At 40.2% G+C, this 11,373-nt stretch overlaps 1 protein-coding gene across 1 annotated transcript in view; it reads right to left on the bottom strand.

Moving 5' to 3' along the window:
* LANCL3 (LanC like 3) overlaps positions 1 to 9,056 on the bottom strand; it is a 33,739-nt gene extending 24,683 nt beyond the window's left edge. The window contains exons 1-3 of the mRNA XM_007958517.1: positions 9,039 to 9,056; positions 7,279 to 7,402; positions 2,878 to 3,075 (exon numbers count right to left, since the gene is read on the bottom strand). Of these exons, the coding sequence (XP_007956708.1) occupies positions 2,878 to 3,075; positions 7,279 to 7,402; positions 9,039 to 9,056 (340 nt within the window). The remainder of the gene's footprint in view (positions 1 to 2,877; positions 3,076 to 7,278; positions 7,403 to 9,038) is intronic.
* Between the last annotated feature and the right edge of the window lie 2,317 nt (positions 9,057 to 11,373).

Raw genomic sequence — 11,373 nt, forward strand, 5'->3', positions numbered from 1 at the left:
AATTCTGACTCACAGTGACCCTGTAGAGCAGAGTAGAATTGTCCCATAGGGTTTTCAAGGTTATAAATCTTAAAGAAAGCAGACTGACACATCTTTCTCCCACAGTATGGCTGGTGGATTTAAACTGCTTACCTTTTGGTTAGCAGCTGAGTGCTTAACTACTGTACCAACAGGGCGAGAGCCCTTGTGAAATGAGTAAACACACAGAGACTCTAGTGTTCCTCATAGTGTAAAGGAAATGCACTGTCATTGTTGCCACAGTAATGATGTAATATAATGCCATCTAGTTTATTTTAGCTACATTTCTTTTCATGGTTTTGCAAATGACTTTAGATCTATATTTCAGAATTATTAAGGGTATGAAGAGCTCAATCACGAGTCTGCTTGTTATACTTTATTGCATTTAATGAGAGAAGCTATATGCCACACTGGGTATTTATAAATGTGGGTGTTTGCAAAGCTCTCAGGACATATCCCTCGGAATAGCAGGTGCCCACAGTATTAAAAGGTCTGTGGTAATGACAAAAGATTAAGTTCCACTACTCCATCTCAATGTGCTCATTTCACAGATGAAGAGACAGAGGCATAAAACAAGCAAAACCATTTGTACAAGGTCACTTAGCTGGTTGGAGCTACAATTAGAACCCAGAGTTATTAATTTAGAGTCAAGAACTACTTCTATACTGTGTGAATGATAACTAAGGCTGTCATCTGTGGAGATGGGTTGAAGGAAAGTCAATAGGAAACAATTGTAGGAGGAGAGAAAAGACCATTAATGAAGTTTCACCTTGTAGATTATCTGTGGCAGCTTTTTAATCACATAATTGGTCTGCTGCCCCAAACCATCTGTGCTGTTCATAAATCAATCCTCAAAAAAGATTACCCTCAAAGAAATGAGAATTATTTTTTCTAAGCCATCTTCCGTTTTACATTTTCTGGAGAGTTTACTGCTGCCAACTTCAAAGAGATCCTGATGGTCTTTGACCTGTGCTTATCGGACTTATTATAATCACTCTTGATGTTATTTTTAACATGTGGGGGTTGGCAGAAATGATGGGCCCCATTTAGTTCATTATTCACTTGTGAATCGGTTTATTTTTGGTAGTCCAGTGAATATGTGGTTTGAATGGTTTTGTTTCGGAATGTTTAATCTTACCAAGATACTGAATATTAATGATAAAGGAAGATAAATGAAAGTCCCCAAAGTGAAGAATCCTATGCTACACTGTAATGGTACATAATTTACAAAGACAGATGGTATTTGATATATAAAATGGATGGAATAAATGCCCTTCAAGACAACCATATCAATTAACTGACCCAGTCACTCATTTTAGCAGATTATCTTTCCACTATTTTCAGGGCTTTTATTAGCACATTGAGTCATTTTAAAATGTTCTGTATTTGGTTTGGGACATCTCCAAAATTCAAGGATCCTGAGGTGCTTGGAGGCTATCCAGAGACCATCAGTGACAATGATTAAAGGGAATGGGAAATGAGATTGTTGAGCATAACATGAAAAGATATTATTTCCAGGATGGTAAATAACTGTTTTTTTTTTTCTCCATGAAGGACAAAATAAGAAGAAATGGGTTTAAATTATTGCCAGCAGCATTCAGCCTGGACATAACGCACAATTCCCTGGCACTGGTACAAGCACACATAGGTGCCTTTGAAGTTCCTTCCTTAAGTAAATGTGGTGGGTAGAGGAAATATGGCCAACGAACTAAGGCTTTTATTATCCATCAACTCAAACTGTAAAAAAGGAAAATGAAATTACAGTTGGAATAAAGGACACTAATTAGGTAAGGAGGAAATATCAATCAGGTATCAACTTTAAGAGAAATCAAATATATTTTGAAGCTGTGTTCATGGTCCAGAAGCATATAGTATTGAAAATTAAATCCACTGAGAATCCAGCAATCTTGTGTTATTTAGTATTTTAAATCTCTTCCCTGTCGACCTAACCAAGATGTATCGATATATTGGATTTTAACTTCTTTCAAATTGTCCCTTCTCAGACGGTCTAATTAATGGTGTAATAGGATAAAAATAGAGAAAGATGAGGTCTGAGATCTTTTCTAGGCCCAATTCCAGAGATTTCACTGGGGATGGCTTCTCTTTTCGATAGATATTTTACTAGGTGCTGCTGGAAATCTTCATTGGAAGAATTATAGAACAGTGAGTCTCAAATTTTATTGTGCATACAAATCATCTGAGGCTCTTGTTAAAATGCAGATTCTAGTTCAGTGAGTCTGGAGTAGGGTCTGAGATTCTGCATTTCTCACAAACTCCCAGGTTGCCCATGCTGCTAGTCCAGGTACCACATTTTGAGTTGCCAGGCTCCAGATTGGCACTGTCCACTGTAGACAAATCTGCAATAGGGGTAGTCTGAATTGACAAGGATGTAAATGTACAAGAGACACTGAATTTTAAAGATTACATAAAAACAGTAATGTAAAACATCTCAATATTTTTAAAATTAGTTGCATGGGAAAATGATATTATTTTGTGTATTGGGTTATATAATACAGATTATTAATATTAATTTCACCTGTTTCATTCTTTTCATTTGTTTGTTTAATGAGGCCACCAGAAAATTTTAAATTGCATATATGGTTCATATTCTATTTCTATTGGCCAGTGCTACTTTAACTTCATATGCTAATAGATACAGATGATATATTCAAGGCTATACTGGATCATTTCTGGAGGTTCTTTAAAGATCAAGATATTTTTGATTTTGAAAGACCAAATCTTTTTTTTTTTTATCTCACATGGTAATGACATAAGATGAGAAACAGTTCTCAGGAACACAGTGTCCCTTGGCTAAGCTAGATAGAAGGCAGTGTTTTCAGGTAATAGAATATGCAAGACCTGGGGCACCGTGACACCAGTGGACCAGCTCGTTCTCTCTCTCAATGGTCTCGCCGAGCTCAGGTGGCCAGTTGCAGTTCTGTTCTTGCTCCATGAGGAAGTCCACGCTTTGCCACACCAGCTCCTGGTCTGAGGGCTTGAGGTGCTCATGGTAAGAAAGAAGCATCTGGAGAATGGATGACAGACCATGAGCTGCCCCTATATTAACACACAAAGCAGAATTAATTCACGCAACTGGGAGGAGAGCCAGTTTGATTTAGTGACAAGACAACCATAAGATGAACAAAAAAACTAATGGCAGTATCTTTTAAAAGTACATATGTTGTTTGTTAGGTGCTGTTGAGTTGACCTTCAAGTCATAGCGATCCCATGTGGTAGAGTAGAACTTCCCTATAGAGTTTTCTAGGTTGTACTCTTTACTGGAGTATATTGCCAGTTTTTCCTCCTGTGGAGCTGCCAATCTTTTAGTTAGCAGTTAAGCACTTTACCATTGCACCACCAGGGCTCCGTAAGAGCTTATATACCCAAACCCATGGGCATTGAGTTGATTCTGACTCAGTGACCACCATTGGGTGTCCAAGGCAGTAAATCTTTACAGAAGTAGGTTGTCCCATCTTTCTTCTGCAGAGCAGCTGGTGGGTTTGAACTACCAATATTCTGGTTAGCATTCAAATGCCTTAGGCACTGCACCACCTTAATTGTATCTCCTGAGAAAGATTTCTGGGAAACATACTTTAGAGCAAGGGTCAGCAAACTACAACCTGAAGGCCAAATTAGGCCCACCCTTTGTTTTTGTAAATAATTTTATTTGCACACAGCTACACTCATTCATTTACATAATATCTATGGCTGTTTCCACACTACAATGGCAGAGTTGAGTATTTGCAATAGAGATCACATGGCTTGCAGGGCCTAATATATTTACTATCTGGTCCTTTAGAGAAAAAGTTTGCTGGCTGGCCCTTTAAAGAAGTGCTAAAATAAATAAATTTCTCTAATTAACAAATCAATAGTTTTTATGAAAATATTTCTAAAGTGCTGGAAAATAATTCATTCTAGGTATCCTAAATATTCATTCATTCATCCCACAGATTAAGTACTAAACACCTACTTGGTGCCAGATACTCTTTTAGGTGCTGAAAATAGTTCAGTGAACAAAACAGACTCTTCTTCTGTAATGTTAGATACTTGTGATTTCCATTAATTTCCTTAGCCCTTCATATTTAGCACGTGTGTGTTGGGCATTGTCTGAGACCTGGGGATTTACACAATGATAAATATGGCTCAGTCTATACCTTGAAGATCTCCCCATGCAGTCTGTTGTATAGAGCCAAACTTATAAATAAATAAATAATTAGAACTGATAAGGTGAAAGTGTTCTGTGAGAGATTTGTACCAAGAACTAAAAGCAAAATGAGAAAGGAAAACTTAACTTGGCGTAGAGCGGGGGAGGAGATGTGGGGGGTCTGAGAGTCACTGAAGGTTCCACACTGGAAGTGTCATCTTAGCAAAGTCTTGAAGAATTTCTAGGTGTTCCAGCAGAAGTTTGGTCCCATTGAGTCTATTCTGACTCATAGCAATGCTATGGGACAGGGTAGAACTGCCCCATAGGGTTTCCAAGGTACTAATCTTTACGGAAGCAGACTGGCACATCTTTTTCCCACAGAGCAGCTGGTTCGAACCACCAACCTTTAATTAGCAGCCAAGCACTTAAACACTGTGCCACCAGGGCTCCTCCCAGCAGGGGGTACGGAACTGGCAAAAGCCTGAGCCTACCGTAGGAGAAAAGTCTGGCCCAGCCCCTGTAAGAGTTTTAGCTGATTCCCTATTAGTAGAGTCCTGATGGCGGTGAGGGTGTCCACATAATCTGAGGGCTTGCTCTTTGAACTCACCCCTATTGTGTGTTAAGCTTATTTTTGTACTGTGGTACCTTTCCCTTTGCCCATACTTGGAATTCTTGACCCATGAGAAACAACCTTAGAGTTGTATCCAGTCAAAAATTCTATCCTTATTAAAATTTTAAACTTCCTTCCACTGGATTTGAAATAGTTAGAAAAACAAGTTTGCTTTCCAGCAAAATATTAATGTATCACATAGGAATCTGTGTCTGCTATATATGTAAATGGCTAGAAAGTTAATTTCTAAAGAACTTGAAAAACCAAGGCATATCACTCTTAGGGGAAATAGCAGATACTATCAGTGCCTAGGGGAGCTCTGGTAGCATAGTGGCTAAGACACTTGCCTGCTCACCAGAAGGCTGGCGGTTCAAACCCACCAGCCACTCCTCGGAAGGAAGGTTGGGCAATCCTACTTCCGTAGTGATACTGCCTCGGAAACCCAAGGAGGGGTCGCTATGAGTCAGGGCTGACTCGACGGCACATAACAACAACAACAACAATCAGTGCCTAGACCACCATGTCATTCACACTCACCATTCCTGCCTGCTTCCTATCCCAAGCATCTATGACTCTGCTTGAGGCTTTCTCTGGCCACAGAGTGTGCCCAGCCCACAGGCCCCCAAGTGCTAGGGGATTAACATCTCCGGGAGTAGCTCTCCACCAATAAACCAGAGAGTTGGTGGATGAATATCCCAGCTTCCTCAACTCCTAGACAGGATAATTTCCAAGGCTGTAAATCTTTGCAGAAGTAGATTGCCTCATCTTCCTTCTGTGGAACAGCTGGTGCATTTGAACCACCAACTTTCTGGTTAGCAGCCAAATGCCTTACCTACTATGCCACCAGAGGTGCCCACAGTTGCTCATTAGTATACCTTCTCTGCTTGCTTTCCTCACTTCTCTATCAGGATTCTGGGGTCATCTCTCAAATAAACCATTTACATGTAAATCCTCTCTCAGAGTCTGCTTCTAGGGAAACTTGGACAGGAGCTTAATGGTTCTTTGAGAAAACACTTAGGGAATTGCTAGTCTATAAGCTCATTCCTTCATTCATTTGGGCACCCCAGTATGGGCAGGCTCTGTGGTAAATGTCTAGGGATTGCAAAGATAAATAAGACAAAGTGCCTAACCTAAAACTGCACAAAGCCTACTTAGTCAGTTGGACAGGTCAACTACTAATTATGATATGATATGAAGTCTCCAATGGAGTGTGGGCAGGGTGGCATGTTGTCCTATTTTGCTTCAGGGGAAAATCTGAAACCAAAAAAGTGTATTTCCCCAAAGAGGCTTTGACAAGTTCTTTTTCCAAAAAGCACAGAAAGTTTCTCAGCAGATCTGATAATTGTGCAAGTCTTGAAGTCTAGGTAAGGAACTCTGGTGGAATAGTCCCTAAGGCATTTGAGTGCTAACCAGAAGGTTGGTGGTTCAAACCCACCAGCCACTCTGCAGAAGGAAGACTGGGCAATCTACTTCTGTAAAGATTTACCACCTCGGAAACCCGATGGGGGTCACTATGAGTCAGAATAGAGTCGATGGCAGTGAGGTTTTTTTTTTTTATTTTTGAAATCTATGTATCAGTATAGAGATAGCTTAAGGTGTGGGATGTGGGGTATTCTTGGCAGAAGGAAAATGCACAAAAATATGAAGGTATGGAGCACTTTGCTTCTAGGACACTGGGCTGGACAGTTCCAGGAAGTAAAGGTGAAACCTGAGTCTAGAAAAGGAGGCAGGTGTCTGATCACAAAGGGCCTTGAAAGTCTTGCTCAGAAGTGATGGAGACTCACTGAACGATTCAAAAAAGGAGTGACTAATTTACAGTTTACATGGCTCATATCTTAAAATTAGCCATTGTGATTCAGTTGTTGTTGTTGTTGTTAGGTGCTGTCGAGTCAGCTCCAACTCAAAGTGACCCTATGTACAACAGAACAAAACATTGCCAGTGGTCTGCTGTTAATTAATGTTAACTACTTGAAAAATGTTATTGCCTTAATCTTGTTTACCTGTGCAGAGGCACTACTTGCAATGAGTGTGAAAACTATTCACATTTTTTTTTTTTCAGCAAATTTAGGTCAATGAGTTCACAGCCCATAAAAGGGATTTTAGCTTTAACGAAAGTCAGTAATTATTATAAGAGCTACATTTCTGTGAGGCAAATAATGAAAGCAGATATCAAGTTGTGATCTGTAATACTTATCTAAAAGGCTGGTGGTTCGAACCCATCCAGCTGCTCCATAAGACAAAGTCCCAGCAATCTGTATCAGTAAAGATTATAGTCTAGAAAACCCCATAGGGCAGTTCTACTCTGTCACATGGGGTCGTTATGAGTCAAAATCAACTCTCTGGCATCTGACAACAATATCAATATTTGGTTTAAAATTATTTAATGTATTTGTAATTAAATGAATAGTGATGACCTATGTCATAACCAGAATCTTTCAGTCATTACTCGGTGTTAATATTAGACACTCACATCATCCTATAGATCTTTGCCAACACTTGCACTCACCCAAGTATTCGGTTCCATAATAAGAATACATCAGGGGGAATGGTTTCCTTTTTTTTATGGCATACTGCTTCCCAGAGTCCAGAATCGCTTGGCAAATGGATTTGATTTGAGCTGGGGTCAGCACCTGAGTAAGGAAATCAAGAAGCAAAAAGGAAATCAAGAATCAGAAGTCAAAGCAGCATATTTCCCCCCCTTGGATACTGGATTTTTCTTGCTTAAAAAGTCAGCATATCCCCCAGAATCCTTTTCTTATGTGATAATTCATTCTGTAAATAAGCTTACCTAACCACGCATATATTTTTTAACCACTGATCCTCCTTTTGTTGTCAAATTTATCTACTCTCTTCAGAAAGTGTGCTGTTTTGATGGAAAATACACATCTTTACTGTTGAAAGATGTTATAAAATGCAAAGATCACCTTATAGCTGGTACATCATTAATCCTTGTCACAGGACAAAGTAATGGCTTCACAAAGAACCAATGAGGCTCTTAACCAATCTTGCTTAACTAAGCTATTACTCACAGGGTACTATGCAGGTCTGGTCCAAACACTGGGCCTATGATTTGAGTCATTTAGACTGTGCTTATAAAATCACCATTCTTATGACAAGCTGCTGCATGACAGTCTCACTCTAGCCTTCTGCATTTCCTGAATGAAATCAAAGTCCAATAGCATCAAGGCAAAATAGCTTCTAGCAGCAAAATGACTCTGAAGAAATAATGACTAAAATGCAATGACTTGCAGTCTTTCATGTTTTATTCAATCTAGCCAGTTTGTCTTGGGATGTACAGATTAAAACCGCCTTAAACCTATAAAGCATCATTGTGTTTATTAGGATTGTGCTCAGATTTGCCACATGCTTTGCCTCCCACCCTTCCTCACGGCAGATTGCATGCTCTCTGGCACAGTCCTCGAATCACACCATGCCTGTTTCTCTGATGTACTTACCACCTGATGTTCTATGGCTATCTCTTTGAGGGCAAGAACTGTGACATCTCATCGTTTTGGTATGGTTAGTGACTAACATAGAACCTGAGAGGGCCCTTGGCAGCTGATACATGAATAAATAAGCTCCAGGTTAACTGGTAAGAGGAGTCCCTGGGTGGTGCAAAGGGTTAACTCGCTCAACTGCGAACTGAAAGTTTGGAGGTTCAAGTCCACCCAGAAGTGCTTTGGAAGAAAGGTGATCTACTTCTGAAAACTCAGCTACTGAAAACCCTTGGAGTGCAGTTCTACTCTGACACCCATGGGGTCACCATGAGTTGCAGTTTGTGCATCGGCAACTGGTGTGGTTTGACTAGTATGAAAAGCAGAACTCTCCGGCCCTTTCCACTTTCTTTTATTCCCTCTGCCTCCCTCTTTTCCTTCCTTTGACAATTACTTCTTAATTCCCTATTATATGCCAGGGAATCCTGTTCTAAGTGCTCTAGATAGTACAATGAACAAGACAGATAAGACCTCTGCTCTCATAAAGCCAATCTTCCAGAAAGGCAGACTTGCTCAGGAAAAGTACTGGTCAGGTTGAAGAGACAGGAGTGGGGAGGGAGGGAAGTTAGAAGGGTGGGGGAGGGAAGATGGGAGGGGAGAGAGAGAGAGCGAGAGAGTGATCTGAAGTTCAGCCTTGGTTTGGATGAATGAACCAGCGATCAAGGAAAAAAGTCCATTTGATTTTGGCCTCTCTCCTAAGACTAACACATCCAATTCTCCTGCCAGATAGCTGGCATCAGACCTACCAATTTCTTTTGAAATAAGACTTTACTTTCTCTTCATTGTCCATCTCCATTTGCTCAGAACCAGTTATGCCATGGCTTTCAACTTAGATTTTCCTTTTTGGTTGTTGCTATCGTTATGTGCCATCGTGTCGGACCCGACTCATAGCGACCCCTCCTTGGGTTTCCGAGGCAGTATCACTACAGAAGTAGATTGCCCAACCTGCCTTCCGAGGAGTGGCTGGTGGGTTTGAACCACCAGACTTCTGGTTAGCAGTCAAGTGCCTTAGGCACTACGCTATCAGAGCTCCCTTTCCTTTTTTAAGTCATCTATATTTATCTCAAGTTTATTCTTCCTTTTTGTATACAATTCCTGAAGACTCTATCTCCCCATGTATTCCCACTATCATTTCAGGGCTCTGCCTCTGTTTTTTGTTTTCTTTTAGCTGAACAGCAAATTTCTCCTAAGCAATTTCCTATTCTGCTTCTATTCAAATTGAGACCAAAAATTTTATCCACTCTTGAAAACATCTCACTCTTTGTGTCTTTATCAATACCAACTGATCTTAAATTTAGTCTTATTTTACTTAAATCTTGCATCATTATCTTGTATCAACCCTTCCATTCTGGCTCATTCTCTGAAACCTGCTGAAAATCTTGAAGGGCATGCACTTAACAGGACTCTACCCTGGTTTCATACCGTATTTTTCTGGCAATATATCTTTCTCTTTGATTGGACATAGGCCCTGTCTGACCAATTGTGATGATGAGTCCATTTGACAGGGGCAGTTTTTGTGGTATGGAGGTGTCACTGAATTTCCAGGGTTATGTACTCATTTGAATTACTAACACTCCCTGTTTAGCTTTAGTGTCTGCAACGAAAAAGTGTCTCATTCTTTTCTGAGTTTAACATTTATTCTTACTTTTTTTTCCCCTCTGTGTGAGTGTATCTGCATGCTTGTTTTTAACCTGGGGGGAAAAATATCAACTTATATCTAGTTCCCACCCCCTTTCTTACCATCTCTAATCCACAGCTTAGAATAGGGAATAAGTTTATAAAATATTATTTCAAAACATCCCATGGTCATGCATCATGTCTGGGTGGTTTCCTCTTATCTCTCAGAAACACTGTGAAAAACAAAGAGAAACTGGTGCTTGTTCAACTGGATAGAGACCAGTTATGCATGCAGTTCTTTATCTCTGGGAACAGACAAGACCTACCCTTGGGCTTATTGATCAGCAAATAAAAACTGAAAACAGTGTTCATTACAAGTGTGTATGTGTGGGGGGGTGAGTGAGGAGGAGTGTGCTCTTTTTCTCCCCCTGAACAAACAATATAGAAAGGAGAAAGGAGACAACATATGGGAGCTTGGGGCTTGCGCTTGTTCTCTGGTTTATCATCTTTCTCAAACATCCCTCCATTCTCCCCTCTTAGCGCAGGATAACTTGCACATAACCACATATACAACCTTTAAAGAGATGGCAGGGCAAACAAATGCCTTTGAACATCTTGTTTTTGAAACACTTTGAGGGGCCTGAGAAATTAGGAGTGGATTTCTCTAGGGGTAAAATTGATTGAGGATGGCAGAGGAGGATTCTCTACCCATCAGACCTTTACAAAAACATACCCAAATTCCCTCTCCTGTATTTGTACCACCTAAGGAGCTCTGGTGGTATAATGGGTAAGGCACTTGGCTGCTAACTTGAAGGTTGGCACTTCAAAGCTCCCAGCTGCTCCGTGGGAGGAAGATGAGGCAATCTACTTCCGTAAAGATTTACAGCCTTGGAAACCCCAAATGGGGTTCTCTATGAGTTGGAATCAACTTGATGGCAGGTTTTTTTTTTTTTTTTTTAATGCCTGTGCAAGGAGCCCTGTTGGTGCAACGGTTAAGCACTCAGCTTCTAACTGAAAATAGGCAGTTCAAACCCACCCAGCAGTTCTGCTGGAGATAGATCTGGAGATCTGCTCCTGTAAAGATTTTAGCCAAGAAAACCCTATAGGGCAGTTCTACTCTGTTACATGGGGTTGCAATGTGTCAACATTAACTCAAGGGCACCTAACAACAAGGCATATGCATGTGCTGATATCTTGGATGGATTAGGTTCTTCAAATATTTTTTTTTATTTATATTGAATTAAAATATAAGAAGATATCTCTAAAATACAAAGCAAGTCTATGGTGGTTTCGTTTAAACAAAGTTTTGTTAGTTGAGTTGATTCCCTTCAATGATCCTCGATTAGGGTTGTTTGTTATGAAATAGTCATAAGGGGCTGGCTTCTCCATATGAATATATGAGAGAAAAGGAAAGCACGTGCTCTGTTTCTTGGCCCTACCTGAAGGTCATGCTGTGTCCTAACCAATTCATGTAGAGGAGAGATGGTCAT

This window comes from Orycteropus afer, unplaced genomic scaffold, assembly GCF_000298275.1.
Source record: "Orycteropus afer afer isolate SDZICR_OR568_19922 unplaced genomic scaffold, OryAfe1.0 scaffold01001, whole genome shotgun sequence".
In the NCBI taxonomy this organism is placed as follows: domain Eukaryota; kingdom Metazoa; phylum Chordata; class Mammalia; order Tubulidentata; family Orycteropodidae; genus Orycteropus; species Orycteropus afer.